The sequence below is a fragment of the Natator depressus genome, chromosome 6 (assembly GCF_965152275.1).
Source record: "Natator depressus isolate rNatDep1 chromosome 6, rNatDep2.hap1, whole genome shotgun sequence".
NCBI classification, from domain to species: domain Eukaryota; kingdom Metazoa; phylum Chordata; order Testudines; family Cheloniidae; genus Natator; species Natator depressus.
Genome location: NC_134239.1, coordinates 51,267,971 through 51,285,634, shown reverse-complemented (window position 1 = coordinate 51,285,634; position 17,664 = coordinate 51,267,971). Strand labels below are relative to the sequence as shown.

The window sequence follows — 17,664 nt, the reverse complement described above, 5'->3', positions numbered from 1 at the left end:
GTTTAATTAAACTACTTTTTGAAGAATGATGCTGTGAACAGCTCTTAGCACATGAACCAAGAGTTTCATTTAAGTTAGTTTTTAATATGAATTTTGCACTTTTGAAACCTCTCTCTCTCTCTAGGCCTGCATACTGTAAATTAGAGCACGTAATGTACATCATTTATGCATGGAAGTTAGGAGAAACAGCTTTCCAATGGCATGGAAATGGCCTCTGTGTGAGTTCAAATAATAGCCCTTGGAAAGGCCAATAGAATAAAGAACAGAAGTGCCACAGAAGTCTACAAATTCATTCCAAAAACAGATTCTGTAATAAAATCAGTGTTGCATGGGTTTCTAGATTTTACCATGCTCATCACATGGTATATGAACTCCTGTTGGTGTTCACTTACAAATTGCTAGATAGATGAGTACACACTTTAGGCAGCCTGATCTCATGGAGGTATTCTGCCACTAACCCATGCTTTTGCTTTCAACCTCAGAAAAGTTCATTTCAGCTTCTCTATGCAGTTTGTGTTCCAATAAAAGGGAAAAAAATACAGTACCTAATTTCAAATAACTTTGAATGCCGCACATAATCATGCATTCAAATCTTTACAGCCATCAAGCAGCTGTATGAGATAAGCAAGCACTATGGGTATTGGTATGCAAAAGACCACACCACATTGCTACTTTGCTTCCAAGAATGTTTGCTATTGATCCAGCACTTCTCCTACAAATAGTTGTAGTAGGGGACTAGCCTGGTGGAATACCAAAAACAAAGTCTCTCTCTTCTGCATTTGCGTATCAGTCTCCAGCATAATTTTCTGTCTTCCACAGCTGTGGGGACTGTATATGGTCCTGGAATAAGCCAAAGAGGGTTGCTGTGCACACACAGAGAGCACTCCCTTGATGTGCATGTCCAGGAGGTGCTTTCCAAGGAAATCACAATGCACAGTACTTTCCAAGGAATTTAGTGGAGGGGGAAAAACCCCACAAACCTGTAGCAGCCTATAATGGGCCAGGACAAAATGGTCTAGTGGAAAAGTGAAGAGAACTCTTGGGAGAGAAGCCAAGCGAGTAAAGGAAGTGTGAGCTGTCATGTCACTAGCCCAGATATCTTGGGAGTATTGGATAAACTGTTTGCCTAAAGGCCCGTCTGGCCTGGCAAGAGAGATGTCAGTAACATGCCTTATTTTCTTTGTGGGACAAGCAGTGGAAGGCTTTGCCCTCTTTCAGTCACTGCAGCTTTCAAGGGTCTTTGCTGCCGTTTGCCACAGTGTAATTCTAAGTCATATCTAGTCTCCATCTATCACTCCTCCAATGGAACTCTTCAATCTCTTTGAAGGTTAGTGAATATCGTACTTGTGAAAGATGCTGGATTGTCAGTCCTGGAGAGCAAGGTCCTCATTCACAGAACAGCTACAGCAAAGGGGGCAGCTATGCAAGCTTCCCACACATTGCTCCCCATCATGGCTCATTTCTGGATAACATGTGGGGGTGAGGAGGTAATTTATCTCTACTCAATCCTTTACTGCTTCATCGAGACTGTCCGCATGGGCTCAGTTACATTGCTGTGTTTTGCATTGTGGGCATCTGACCTGAAGCCATCGATTCATTTCCCACAGGTCACCATGCAGCCACCAAATAGTAATTCTCTCTCAATAACAGCATGAGTCAGTTTCAAACCAACAAACAATTAGCACAGTAAGGCTTTGTATCAGATTATCAACCCCTTGAGCCACCCATTTCCATACTTTCACTCATCTATTGCATTGACTATTTCACATTGAGACAAAGGCCTGTAGGATACTTTGCTCCACTGGCTCAGAATTATACAACTGTTGCTCTCTCATTAATATACCAAATATATTCCTTTCTCCACCTAATACACTGCAATTTTTACTCACTACAACAACACACACAAAATACATGGGTCCACGTCCACAAAGGCAGTGTTGATACAGAATCCTTGACATCAAATTTTTGGCTTGCCTGATAAAAAAGCAGAACTTTGTAATGTTTAATAGGTCTCGTCATTAGTGGGATCTAAAGAGGTTCTATTGTATTATGTGTAGGAATAAATCAACACACGAGACAAGAGGTTCAGGGGAAAAAATAGTGTTATCCAATCATTTTGCAGTACCCATGTTATTTTAGAGATTCACATCTGGGATGATTCCAGAGACAATAGATTAAAAAAAGAGTCTCAGAAAGAAAGTCATCTACACTGATAACATAATTAGGGATTAATTAGTATAGGGAAGGTACATACTGTTTGTGACATGCTGTCAAGCACAGAATGCATTTGAAGCAAAATATGTTATCTATTTTTGGTCCTCTTTCTCAATTTCTCTTTTCAAAGTAAAGCTGTATGGAACTCTTTCCCCCCACCACAACATTCAAGCATATCCCTGTTCCCAGGAAGCATGTTCCCAGCAGAAAATGTTAGTACACTGTTCATAGATCTCTATTTTCAATTTTCTGACTCCTCTTTTCTACGAAATTGGATCACTTCTTCATGAGTCTCTTGCTTAGATATGACAAAGATATTGACAACAGTAAATTCACAAAGAACAACGCATGAGGTATTTGATACTTTTGAAGCTTTTTATTTAAAGTAAAACGATTTAATTTTTAACCATTAAGACACTTCTGAAACATCTTATCCACAATACTTTTAAATCTAAGTTTTTCAGAATGAAATATTTGCTGTATATTTTAATACTAAAAAGCACCACTTTTGCTGTTCCATTTCTCTTGTAGCAGTCATTTGCTGTGCCAAATGGTGTGGTTACTCTGTAATATGGACACGCATTTCCTTGGAACTAGGCTGAAACCACAAGACACTTTCACTTGTTCAGACTTTCTTCAGTCGGACGGGCAGCACATATCATACGTCACCAACTATGTTTCAATCCAGTGACAACGTTGGGATGCTTACAGGTAACCATTCTGCATGCTGTGAAGGGGTTAGCTACATGTCACACACTGAAGTTAATCTGCATGGCTATGATAGAAGCATCTTCCAGGGGCTCCCAAAGCGATTTGCAAACTATGCTGACTGTATAAATTTTAAGTAGGAATCACTTTGCCTGCCACTGAACTGTGGCCTCCTGCGGGGTGGAACATACAACTGTTGACCAGTACACATGAACCCCACTTTCCCTTTAGGACAGAAAATGAAAAATAGATACCAGATTTAAAATCACAAGGCGAATTTTACTAAGCAGACTAAATTTAGCTATCCAAACACATTAGAACCTATTCAACTTCATTATTACCAAGGGCACTATATATGTAGATGTTTTGTCTTCAGTGGGACCTGGGGCTGCTCAACACCCCTGAAAAAAATCAGAAAATATATGTCTAGGTGTCTAAAAATTAAGAACCTAAAAAGCATCCAAGTTTGAAAATCTCAGTTATCAATAACAAAATTCTGCCAATACAAAAAGGGTATACGAATAATAGCATAGTAAACCCTATGTAAGTAATAAGAAATACAGTGTCAGATTGATAGTTTATAAATTTCTCATGTTGCATCATTCACACTATATCAGTTAAAGAAGCAAACTAGTTTCATGAAAACTCCAACCTGAACATTGACATAAGTTTTAGACATACACTTACTATTGTAAGTATTGCAACAACTTGGTGAGTAAATAAATACTTAAGAAGTTTGGATCTTAAAGAACAAATTGGTGTAGTGAATTACATACAACAAAATATGGTGACTCTAATGGTGACAGACTCCAGGACCTGAATGGGGCACTAGTGGCTTATGTTGTCAGATCCCCTCATTGGAATTATTTCATTGGAAATCCCCATTGTTTCCATATGACATAACAGTAAACTATCATAATAGGGATTCCATTGTGCTAATCCAAATACAAGGCTACTGTTCTTCAGCCTCAAACTGAATTAGAATTCAGTATCCATCTACTTATGATATGCACTTTGTGATTATACATTCATTCATTCCATTCAAAGAAGGGATTTATTGAGCAAATGTTCAGTATGCAAAATCTGACCTTCACCACCCAGGTCTGATGAAGAAGTTGGTACCACTATGTGATAGAAAGATCATTTTTCACTAAGGTATTCAGTCTGCAAAACATACTTAAATTTTCAGTTACACATCAGGTAACAATACCATGGAACAACTGCAAAAGCACTATTACAATTTGCGATAGTCAAACAAGGACACACCAATTAAATTTTGATACAGGGCAATGTTTAAATTATTTAATGTAACTCATGACTACTTTTTAACCCAATAAATTATTACAATAAAGTATCACTTTCACAATTTATTGCAGATTGAAAGTTTGTAATGATAAAAATATCTGGGGTGAAATCCTGGCTCTTTTGAAGTAAATGACAAAACTCCTACTGACACATTTATTAAATTTATTTGTCTCCATTGTGAGACACTACATTAAGTAGAGATCTTAAAATACTGAAGTGCATACCCACACACACTTTAAATGTGTTTTTAATTAATCTAATGCTAAATGCATTTTCAAATCCAGCTTTTAGATGCTAATAGGCTATTTAATATTTTATTTTATTTGAGTTTTTCCATTTACATCCATTATGTACTTTGGGGTTTGTGCACTAGAATTTTTCTGCCCTCTGTTATTTTCATCTGGAAAAGCTCATAGTAAAGTAGAAGGTCAAGAACAGTTGAGTTTGTGACATGAACCAAACTAAAGTAACTTATATAGGGTCATGTGTCACCAAACCAAAGTAACTTATCTAGTGTCAAGTAGAATGCCTAGCAAAATCCTTGTCAAAACCTCAGAGCTCTCTCAGTTTATATCACCCAACTCTGACAGAAGATTTTAGCTGGAACCCTCTTCACATATTAAATAGCTAAAATAATTGCTTGAACTGGTAGCTGGTTTGATTCTCTTAATGATGATTGGGATTTATAGGGCCATCTTGCTTAGTCATGCCGTTTGCTTTCCTCACTGTGAAAGCTAGTTGTTTAGTCCTTAAACAAAGCATTGTCTCATTCCCTTTTTGATTTCACGTTTCTCACTCAAATGTCCCAAGGTTTTCTCAACTTCTCTCTCTAACTAAACAGTAACGTACGTGTTTAAATTTGGTGCAGTTGCTATTAAGCAGTGAAAGAACTTTAATGCATTAACTCTATTTTAATATTTAACTATTTCAGTTTTACAGTATAAAACTTGGGAGCTGGAAATGGTCACAAAGGTGGATCTGAAGAGTCTTTCAAGTTAATTCAAATAAATTAAATATTTTAATTGTCCCCCTCATGCTTAGTATTCGTTATTTCTCTGGGGCAGTGGGGGAAGAGGGGGGAACAGTTTGTAACCTTGTTCTGTATTTTGCTAAAGAAGGAGCCAATCCCTGATCAGTTTAACATAAGGCAAGTCGTATCGGATTCTCTAGGTTTGCTTTCAAGGACTCCAGAAACACTGAAGCCAGTTTGTCATCCACCATCCGACTGTCGCTTGACAATGTCACTGTCATAAGCTGATGCTGCTGAAGTTTCTCGTTCCCTTCTTCATCTTCCACAATCTTGAGTTCGGGTCGAGCTCGCCCCACAGCTAGGATGCAGGCTTGAGGAGGGTTTATGACAGCAATGAAGCCACTGATGCCAAACATGCCCAGATTGGAAATGCTAAAGGAAGGGGGAAAAGTTTATGTACATACTGTACGTGTTACAGGAAGATATCACCGCATCGTCACACAACCGAGATACACCCAGCTGTCGAAAAGTCACTACTAAGAGAATTTGCAGTGGCAGCCTCTTCTTCCTCCAGACAGATTAGCGCTGCCCAAAAAATGAGAGGTATGGGCTGAACAGGAGGCCTAGTTCCAGGCATCTGTGAAAAGGCCCATTCAGCACATCACAACTGCAGCCTCTAACAATGGGAGTCTGATTTCAATTTATAGTGACCCTCACCCTGGAATAAACCCAGTGGGATGGCAGCAGTCAAATCTCTGCCTGCTGTCTCCTATGAATGAATCCTATCTGCTGGGTAAGGTGTTGCCTGATGCAGGGAAGCGCATAAAAGATATGATGCAAAACTCTATCTAGCATTTGAATTCAGCTCCTGTACCATAGCGAAGTTCTAATGATTCACAGAATACCTACTGTCTAATATTTCACAAAAGTATGATAAAGAAACGAGCACAAAGATGAAAGAGGCAGAGTGCAGGGAGGAGGGGGACTAGCTATTGCGCCTCAATGCAAATATATATAGAATCTATAAGCCCTAATCCTTGTGGTCAGATGATGAGTACACACCACTGCTGAGGAGTGTGCAAGCTTTAAGCCACCTTTGCACCTCACCTGAGCCTGGGCCAGATGTGTGCCAGGTTGGACCCCAGATGTAACTGAGGGGTGCTTCAATTTACAAAGGCTACTGGTAATGCCAGTGTACCATTACAGCAGCTGGGTATCACTGGGGCACAGGTAAACCCTGGTCCTATCCTGTTTCCCAAGGGCATGCCCCTATTTCACTCATTGGAGGTGGCATACAAGCCATTACGGTGACTCTATACCACCCCAAGATGACTTTATGACTTGCTACAGGAAGGATCTAGCCCAATGCCTCCATTTATTTTTAGATTTATCATCCTTCCTTTGAAACCTGTGTGGTGGTGTTTTTTCTTCTCCCCCCGCTAAAGCCATTTCTGTTAATGAGGACATCCATCCCTGCACTGCTGGATTCCCATTAGCTTTTTCTGCTGAAATGCTTATGATCATCTAGGAGATATTTTCTTTTGACAGCTGCTTCAGCCTGAAAACACCATGCAAAATAAATAGTTCTGTGCTCTAGGCTGGTGTAGTCCAATTATACTACCCATATTAACGGATCTCTCTCTGTAAAAGAGCTTTATTACTAGTGTGTCCCAGGACATTTTTATAGTCACCAATTATCCATTGTAAATGCAAAGATTTGTGTTAATACCATAATTCTGCACAGTTGAAAAAAAAAAATCACACTTAATCACTTTAAAAAGTCATGAAGTTCAGGTTTCCACAGTAACGTTAACCACTCTCTGTTTAATAGTGTTCTGTTTCTCATAAGTGTAATATATTAAGATGCACATTAAGCCACAAAAAACTCAATCAGCATATGTTCAAGGAAGCCAATATAAAATTTGTTAGAAACTTAACTTCTGTATTGCCTTGCATTTAAATGTTAACATTTTGTTTAGCACAAATCATTTCATTTCTTCTTGTACATTTAAAAAAAATGGGGGGGGGGGCGGGGGGATAACTGCTAAATACATGTAAATTGTCCCATTTAAGTTTTGAAGTTTACATCTCAAACATCAGAGTGGACTAAGGAGGGTTATTTCCCAGCTATGGAGCAGCTTTTGTTTGGCTGGAGACCTTTTTCTGCAAGGCTGGGTTAAATGAGGCGAGAGTACACTGGTTTACATTGCAGTAGTCGTGTCTTTGCAATAAAAAGGCATTTTAATTTTTTTTAAAGCTTAATATTTACATTACAAAGTAAATATTTGACTCTGTGTTTTCTTAACTACTAAATATAATAAACAAACAGAATCTCCTGCAGATGGACAGACATGCAAAATAAAAGCCAAAACCCTTTTTCTCCTCTCAACAGACTTGGCTGTATCAAGGTGAACATGTCTGAAAACTGTGAGGGTTCTTCTTTTGATATAGGAATCTCAGGCCTAGATTATCCTCTCTAATTTGCAGGTGTAAATCGCTGCATCTCTTCAAAATCACAATGTGGTTTCACAGATACATTGGCTGATTTTATAATGTGACGTGTTAATGCACATCTGAATATGTGAGAGCCATTCGTAGCTCTAAGCTCATATTGTATCTATTAAATTGGTAAAAAAAAAAATTACCTAAAAGATCCTCCTTGGTATTCTTCAGGTAACAGTTTTCCATCTCTTGCTTTCTTTGCGAGAGCCTAAGAAAGTGAAGATAGAAAATAAAATCCCAGACCAAGTTATACCGCTCACACAGAATATTAGTAAAATTCCCTCTATGCTTTTTGGTCTACACAAATATTTGAGGCAAATAGTTTTGCTATTTAAATATGACATTGAAAATGATTAGCTGCTGCAATTGTGCAAGATGTGAGGGATGAGACATTTTGGATGAGGTGTCTGGGGAAGAAGAGGAGGACTGGTAGCCAGAGAGATTGGATGAGGAGCGGGAAGGGGGTAACTGGCACTGGCCGGCATTCAAAAGAAAGATTGCGACTCTGACAGAGAGCCTGGATGTGGAGACTAGGACTGGACAGACAAAGAGAATGAGACTTGGATGAGAATCCTGAGGAGAGATTGGGGCTGGATAGGCAAGGAGAGTAGAACTGGGATGAGGACCCCGGGATGTGGATGAGTCAGGACTGGAACAGGGGCAGGTTGGGGAGGATAGAGCAGAAGGGATCAAGTGTAGGCAAAACAGGCAGAAGAGTCTGTACCCACTAGAGCACACCCTCCTCCAGAGCCTGGAATGGAACCCACGATTCCTGAGTCTCACCATTCTTCTGCTATAAGCAAATATCTGGGAAACCCACTGGCAAAGTGTCCCATCTTCCTGTAGGGCTGGTCCACACACAGGATGATAACCTACTACTTCTATCAGTTACTCTGTTAGTTCAGTAGAAGTGGTCTGTGTGAGAGAGCGAAACCTGCTGATGAACCGTGTGTGTGTCAATATGATGTCAGATAATTAAATTTGTTGGTTTTTTTCTAGTTTGCTTTCTTAAAAACCTAAGGAAGTACACACAAAAAATACACTAGAAGAATATTATTAACATTGCAATGTCAAGCACTCAAAAGTTAGGAAATGCCTTAATTTAGCCCCCTTCTGCATACACATTACTATACAGTCTTTAATTACATGATCACATACTATGTTTGACCCATAGGAGCCCTATTTCATTCAGTATACTGGATGGACAGTGCTCACTTAATGAGCTGCTATTCTGCTCAATATTTTGTTTTCTCCTCATTATTCAGCATGTTGCCCAAGGCCTTATTTGCTGCACACTATCCATACCCTGCTCTAAAGGCAGAATTATTAGTTTTCAAATGGGCTTGTCTATGGCGTTCATCACAATAGTCTCTCAGCACTTCGCAAACATTAATCCATCCTCACAACACGCCTGGAAGATGGGGAGGGGGATATTACCCGCTTTTTATAGATGGGGAGCTGAGTCATAGAGGGATTAAGTCAGAAGAATGTTGGCTCTGTGGTTCAGCAGGTGCTAACTTATCCCATATGTTATGGGAATGCTCCTATGTCCATATGTTTTGGGCAGAACTTAATTGAAGAATTAATTATTTTCTATCAAAACTGTGTTGCAAACTAAACATGTAATTTTGAACCTAACGGATGTTCATTAGAAGCTGAATAAATCTGAAAAACTTTGGCTTAGCAGAGTACTAATAATTATTAAAAGACTAGCACTAAAAAAAGTGAAAATCCAAACAGTGACCAATGACTGAAGACTGGAGCATACACATTGTAAGCGTGGTCACCATGGAAAGAATTGAATACGGTAACAAATACCCAGGAAAAAACTTTCAGACATGTGGGATGCTGTCCTGGAACTATCTGACTGATCCTATTCAATGCATGCTCCCAACACCTCCTCTCTACGAATTTCCTTCCCTCCCTACCTCTATTGCCCTCCTCTAAGTATTGCTTTTATTCTTTATCTTAATTTTTTAAATTAGTTGTATTTTTATATACATTAATTTGCTTTGTCACCTACAGAAAGGAAAAAAGTATACAGACTGCATTGCCTTTATCTATATTCTCAAAATTCTAGTGCAGGTCTGAGCCCACCTCCCTCTGATTGTAATTTTGGAAACAGTTGCTTTTTTCTGAAAAATCAGAGAAAGATGGGCTCAGATCTACACTAAGACCTCAAGAATATGAGTGGAGGGAATGCAGTCTGTATACTTTTTCCTTGCTAGAGGCAACAAAACAAATGATGGATTTCCCACAGTTTCATCAGATATGAAGGAATATTTAGGTTTAGTTAAACGGATTGAAAAAAAATTCAAACTACATTGCTCCCTTTATAAAAGTGTTCTGATAACAGTATATGTGGGATTTATTTGGAAGAAAAAGGTCCAAAAATTTACTTTAACTAAAAAGTCATGGGAAATAAACTGAAAGCTTTTCTTGTTAAAAAACATAAAATCCTAGGTAAGGCAGGATGATCTAAGGTTTAGGGCAGAGGCCTGCGTTCTCTTCCTGTCTGCTGAGAGGCCTTGGGCAAGCCACTTCACCTCCCTTTCCTTAAGTGATCCATAACACCTTCAAATCGCTCCTCAGGACACCAAGTTTCTATAAAGTCCACAGAGAATGAATCCACGAATAAGTGACAGTGATTGACGCTTTTTGTGTGAATTTTGTGTATGTGAACAATACCGTATCAACAGCCTTGGAGACATAAAGTTCACTATGCACAGAACAGGTACAGAGGCTGTTCAAATTTCCTCATGCTCTGCTGCCATTGTACCATAACTCTGACCTTGTTGAACCAGCCAGCCACAGAGGTAAGAGGGTGATGCAGTCTCTAAGACCATCCAAACTTCAGTCTTTCTAGTGGAAGGTCAAGAAGGAGAATATAAGGAGATATGGGGGAGATTTTCAATGGCACAAATGGGAATGAGGCACCTATCTGCCATGGTAACTAACTGCCCTTTGTGCCTTTGAGAATCTCTTCCATAAAGAAGAAAAACAATCACGCTTGTTTGGCAATTTTGGGGGGATAAATTGTGGATGAGGGGAGCATATGGATGTAATCTATGTGGATTTTTGTACAGAATTTTGCACTGAGTTTAAAAATTGCTTGGATAAAATCTTTGCCGAGTGGACTGAATACTGGCCACGAGCAATGGGCAATTATAACCAGCAACGTATAGAGTTGGGGGAGGTTTCTAATGTGGCATTTCTGGATCAGTTTTAAGGACTGGTCTTACTTAATGAAATTCATACAGGCTACTAAACTGGAAGTAGTGGGAAACTACAGTGAGGACAGAGAAATAATGCAAAAGGAACTAGAAATATCAGAAATGTGAGTAGAAAACTACACGATATTTGAATTACGATAAAGCAAACTAATACAGGTGGAGAAAAACATTGTCAAATGCAGATGCTCAATGGGAGGAAGAAATCGTGGCAGCAGCACTACTGAAAAACTTCAGGGTAAGAGTGAACAACAGATCTAAAATGAGATTTCAATGAGAAACAGCTGCAAAAAGGCCAAATATAATTCCAAGCTACATAGATGAAGGCATCAAATCATGGAGCTGGGAGATAATAGTCCTAGATGTTGGTGTGACTGCTCCAGGAACACTAAGTTCAGTTCTGGGTACCCCATCATCATAAAGATAAGACAAATTAGAGGGAGGTTAGAGGAAAAGTAACAAAATACTGAGAGGGCTGGAAGGATTCATTTATGAGGGAAGATTAAAAGAGATAAATATGTCTACAATTGGCTAGTGATAACTGGGGAGGACGAAGAATAGAAACTTAACAGTGTATAAAAATTTGGTATATGTAAACACTAAAGATGGGGAAGAATTATTTATTATAGTACACAGGGATATCAGAATGAGGGGAAATGGTATCAAATTTGGAAAAGGAAAATACAGCCTATATATCAGGAAAAACTTCCTGATAGCAAGATCCATTTGCCTGTGAAATAGTCTCTAAGGAAGTGGTGCAAGCCCAATTGCTTGGAATTAAATTGGACAAAGCACTAATACAAACTGTAGCAAATAATATTGCATTAGCCATATAGAGGTGGACTGGTTGGTCTAACATGTTTAATTGGTCAAACTGGTCTTTTCAGTCTCTAAATTCTAAAAATTCTTATAAATCTGTCCAATTAGTGCCAGATATGGTGATTCAGTCACCTGCCCACTAGAAAATGAATCCAACTCATTAATTGTTGTTTACAGTGCTGTTGTAGCCATGTTGGTCATAGGATATCAGACATACAAGGTGGGTGAGGTAACCTTTTATTGGTCCAAATTCTGTGGGTAAAAGAGAGAAGCTTTCAAGCTACACAGAACTCTTCTTCTCTTCCTAGACATGAAGAAGAGCTCTGAGTAGCTCAAAAGTTTGTCTCTTTCACCAAAAGAAGTTGGTCCAATAAAAGATATTACTTCACCCACCATGTCTCTCTGAGAATCATCAACTCATTTCACACACGCTACCAAACAGTCTTGTTTAGTCACGAGTGACTTCAGCTAGATTTCAACCAGTGACCTAAAGGATAAACACATATTTTGTTATTAGTCCTTTGCACCAGTCAGTCCTCTTGGATTATTAAGTATTTCTGTTTTTTTGTAAACTACTTCTGAGACAGAATCTCTCACTGAGAAGTGATAACAGTTAAGCCATTAAATTGCTCACAAAACGAAATTTAGAAATAAACTACCATAATGATACCAAATGGGAAAACACTATTTATAACAAAAGCTTACAAGAACTCTCAGTAAGGTATTGCATGTTGTACTACACATGAATGAGAAGCAGGAAAGTCTTTTGTGAATGGTTGTGATTAGAAGGATTTGTTAATATAACACACTGCATAACTACAAAACATCTTTTAATGGGTTACACCCATCTTAGGGACTTCACAGATATGAAGGAAAGGATTCAAAAGCCAAACAGCTCTATAAATGTTTTTACTTATTATAATAGTTTGGAGTTTTAATGAGTTCATAAACAATGAGTTTACAGATAGCCACAGTTCAAAATGCAACATTAAACATCTGAATAAATAACCTTTGTTATAAATCCATTTTCCTTTCCTTTTTCAGGCTCTTATTTTTTCCCGTGGAGAAAATGTATTTTTTGTTATGAAAAAGGGCAAGTTACAGAGGGCAACATTACATTTCAAAAACTTATATTATAATAGCCAGTGTGAACTGAACAATGTCTTACAATAGGCTAAAAATGTTTCAATACCAACTTGGAGAAAGAGAGAAAAGGACCAGACTCTAAGATTCTTACAGACATTGAAGGGACTGCTCAAAGAGTGAGGTACAATTCAGTGTCAGGGCATCAGAATGTGGCCCAAAGAATTTCCACTCATTTAGTTTTTTGGAGGTTTGCTTTGAAAAACTCAAAGGATGAAAAGGAAAAGCTGTGTGTAATTTGTTCAGAAACAAAACAAATTTCAGTAAATTCAATTAAAATATGTTCTGGTACTTATACTGTAAGAAGGTAGATTTTAGGTTTGCTTCAAGGTAGAAATGGAGAGTTGGATCATCCAGAGCAAAGAGCAGCGTATTAGCAGATGTAAATGATTTAGTTAAATTACAAAGGGGGTACCTCTTATGTAGCACTGTTGTTCTACCAAACTCCTCTTTCATAGTCACCTGTTTGCCTACAGAAAATCTGCAGAAGTATCAAGCTCTCTCTATCCTTCTCCATACATGGTGATGCTTCTAGATGTTTCTTCCTTTATGAATTGGAACTTTGCATGCAGTGCAAAACATCAGATAGTCCGCTTTTCTACTAAAAAGATCAAAAATTTGCAGACATTTCCTACTTTCTTATCTGCTTTTGTCTGCCTTGATGTTGCTTCTGCTGTCAGTCTTCTCTAACAGGGTGACTCCTGTAGGACAGTCAAAGTAGTCAGAGCCTGGTCCACAGGCTCAGATAGAGAAAGACACCCTGAGCAGGCCAGCTGCCTTAGGCCCTACTTCCAGCACATGTCAATTTGGGGAATTCACTTACATTTGTGCTTCAGCTTCTCTATATTACAATATGCATAATACTTACTCTGCTTACTTGCTTTAATACTTTTTACTTTTACGGCACCTTCTTGCAGAGAATCATGTGCACTTTATAAATAGTAATGAACTAATCTTCACAACTCCCTTGTGATATAGCTGTTTTTATCAAGTTACAGATTAATGTTTGTACAATATTCTGAAACTGTAAAACACTATATAAGCATAAAGTATTTTTATGAACATAAGTGCCACTGAATGTGCCTCTGATATAAGACCTTACTTCCATTGATAATAATGGCATCTGCCCAAGGTAATTTTTGATAAAGTCATAATTACAACTTGAGACAGGATTTAAATTAATTTTATCACAACTATGAGGTATATCTGCAGTGTTGTAGCTGTTGACAGTCCCAAGATATCAGAGAGAAAAGGTGGGCAAAGTGATACCTTTTATTGGACCAACTTCTGTTGGTGCGAGAGAGAAGCTTTCAAGCCACACAGAGCTCTGCTTCAGGTCTGAGAAAGGTGATAACTCCTTACCTGTTCCACCTTGTATTTAGCTGTGATGCTCTGAGTACTTTTCTCAGACCTGAAGAAGCGTTCTATGTAAGCTCGAAGGCTCGTCCTTTTAGCCAAGAGAAGTTGGTCCAATAAAAAGATATCACTTTACCCACCTTGTCTCTCTAGCCATAAAGCATCTCATTTTCATAATTTAAGGTGAAAGTTTATCTTGCAACAACTCTACCTTCACCCAGAAGAGAAGAATGACAAATGCAGGCCGACACTGATTTCAGCATAGTTTCCTTGTATAGAAGTTGACCTAATGTGTTACTGTCAAGTGGAACAAATAGTTTTATGAACTTTTCTAATGGGTTTTGTCCACTAAAAGTAAAAGCTAAGGTTCCCTAGGGACAAAACCCATTAGAAAAATTCCTAAAACTTGTAATGATACAATTTATGAGTTAAACCTAACTGGGACAGGACAGGAGTTAGAGGAGGATTGGAATGAAGGGAAATAACATCCCATCTCTGATGATGCTGCTCTTGGTACCTTGTAGATGCTCATAGGGCATGTTACAGTCAAGAGCTTTCAAAAGCTGTGCCATCTAATGAGTACATCTAAGGACTAAGAATTAAGATGTTTAATGGCTTCTGACTAAACAAAAAACCAAACAGATTATTTAAACTAGAATAGCAATATATCAAAGCAGAAACAAGTTGGTTTTCCTTGCTTGTGTACAGAATGACCAAGTTTGTTTGCACTATCCTTGTATCTTTCTCAAGAACAATGACTCAAGCATACCTAAGCTATTATAAAAAGATGACAGCATACTATAAATGTAAAAATTGCCAGAGATATACAGAAAATTTGAGCATGGCAAAAAAATTATCCTATAGTAGTTACTGAACCAGAGAACAACGTCCCTGGGAACAGTTCTTGTCCATATAATAGGGATAGCATGAGCATACTGCTTATGTGTAATAAAAGCACTCATGATTAAAGCAAGATGATTTCATATGCACATGACCTGGAAATAAGGCAGAATTAACAAGGGGCAATAGGGGACACAGATATAACCCAGCCATCAGATGACGCATCTGCCAACCTATAAAGGGAAACTATCAAAGAAGCTGCCGCAGGTTTCACAACCTCTCACTATAGAATAAAATAAAAGAATATTTTTCAACAACATAGAGCAGAAGTGTAAGAAATTAGCAAACCAAAATTATTCCTACACTTTTCTATGTGGATATTCACAGTTGGGCTGATCCTGCAGCCCTTGTTCATGGTAGATTTTGAAGTACTGACACTCGGTAGCTGGTAATGCATACCACATTTAATAGGAATTACTAGTTGAGATGAAAAATGTTTGAATTAACAGCATCGCATTTGTAAGTATTATGCTAGTGTTCTATCCTCACCTCAGAGGTGTTGCAATACTGGTTTGTGGTTTTCAATAATGCATCCCATTTCAAGGTGTCTGTGATAGGAATAGAAGTTGCATTTCCCACACTCTATTGGTAACTGGAGTTTTCACCTTGTTACTTCACAAGCTGGTTCAATGCACTTTTATGTACTATACCACAGAAAGGGAGATCTGAAAGTTGGCCACCTCTTGGTGAAAGCAGTTAAAACACAATATAAACCCTCAAAACACTGAAGTGGAGGTAAATGGGTGAATTTAAAGCTTTATATTGCTACCCTGGCTCCTTGGCTAACTGGTGGATCAGTGAAGTGACTTCAATATCCTATCCAACAAAACATTCTCATTTAGCAATGATTAAGGCTGCAAGTCTTTCATGGAGGTCACGGATTCTGGGTGGAGGCGGCCCTGGGACCAGCCACACCGGCTGCTGCTCCAGTGACCCCAGGCATCTGGTCCCGGGCGCTGCCCCAGAGCACTTGTGGCATCCTGGGCCACCCCACTCCCAGGAGCAGCGGCGACAGGGCCTTGGGTCACCCTGCTCCCAGGAGCAGCAGCAGCCACCAGAACACCCCTCCCACCACTCACAGAGGAGCAGTGACCGCCGGAGCACCCCCTCCCCCAAGAGCACCAGCATCCTGGAGCACCCCACTTTCCCCAGCACCTATGATTTAGTTAAGGGTATTTTTAGTAAAAGTCATGGACAGGTCACTGGCTGTGACTTTTTGTTTACTGCTCGTGACCTATCCATGACTTTTACTAAAAATACCCATGACTAAACCGTGGCCTTAGCAATTATTATATTTTGGGGGGTGTGGGTGTCCTTGACAACACTTATCAAAATGAACATTCTGAAGTCCACTGCATGTACATATTGTGGGATGATATTATTTAAAGACCATATACTAAGTAGTATTAATTCTTACTTCTTCCAGTGCAATTATGCAGAAAAAAAAATCCATGCAGTTAAAACAAAGCTATTGTAATTCTTGTAGCTCTGAAACAGAATGAACTTACATATGTGGAGGCAGATTCACTCCTGCACGTGGGCAGTTTTACAAACCCATAACTGCTTATCTGCTTGGGTAGGATTTGCCCTCTGGAGGGCTCCTAAGCCACTACCCCCTTTCTACAGCAAGAGGGTGTAGTTGGGGATCTCTGAGTCCAAGCAATTCCTAACTGCCACAACAGTCCCCTAGCATCAGTTGCCACAAAGGAAAGTAGCTCTAATTTACACCTGGCTTAAGGCAATGCAGCTCTAGGAAGTACAGAGCTAGTTTAAAGCCACCTTCAAGGCACACTCCATTCATGACTTGCGTTGAATGCTCAAATGGTCACAGCCACGAACAAGAGATATAATAATTACAATAAAACAAACCACCCCCACCTAGCGCCTGGAGAAAATACTGCAAATACTAAAAAATCTGAAATTACTTTGTTGTTGTTGTTGTTTTTTAATCTATCACTCACACTATCTACTACTCACACTTTTAATCTATTAAGACACACAATTTCACAGGCTGTAGTGAGCCATGTTTAGCTGGGATTTCACTGCAGAATTTGATGGCTAAGTTATCTTTGCATTTAAAAAAGAATGCTAAGAGAATGAACGGCAGAGACTAACTATATTAATAATAATTTTAAAATCCCAACACCACTAAAGCAGCTTTAAAGACCATTTTAAAACTGCTTTAAGATCATCATTCATGTTCATCTGGGTCATGCCATACACTTGGTTGCAAGAAGCTAAACAGCCATGATATTCCTAAACCTACTGTACATCTGAGACGTACCTTTGCAGATGCAGAAATTTCCTGTACTCCCTTGGCAGCAGCATCTTTTATGATTGGTGTAATGAGACCTCGGTCTGTTGCCACAGCAATAGAGATGTCGATGGATTGCAGCTGCCTGGGGCCCTCTCCATCCCAGGTCACATTCACATCTGGCATTTGCTAGAAAAGAGAAACACAAAGACAACCAGCTGTTAAAGGAATAATGGTTCAGCCAATTATTAAAAGGAAACCTC

At 38.9% G+C, this 17,664-nt stretch overlaps 1 protein-coding gene across 2 annotated transcripts in view; it reads right to left on the bottom strand.

Annotated features, from left to right (window-relative positions):
• Window positions 1–2,644: 2,644 nt before the first annotated feature.
• PDHX (pyruvate dehydrogenase complex component X) overlaps window positions 2,645–17,664 on the bottom strand; it is a 102,345-nt gene continuing 87,325 nt past the window's right edge. For both annotated transcript variants that reach the window (XM_074955272.1, XM_074955273.1), the window contains exons 9-11: window positions 17,432–17,590; window positions 7,843–7,907; window positions 2,645–5,629 (exon numbers count right to left, since the gene is read on the bottom strand). In XM_074955272.1, the coding sequence (XP_074811373.1) occupies window positions 5,365–5,629; window positions 7,843–7,907; window positions 17,432–17,590 (489 nt within the window). In that variant the 3' untranslated portion in view covers window positions 2,645–5,364. The remainder of the gene's footprint in view (window positions 5,630–7,842; window positions 7,908–17,431; window positions 17,591–17,664) is intronic.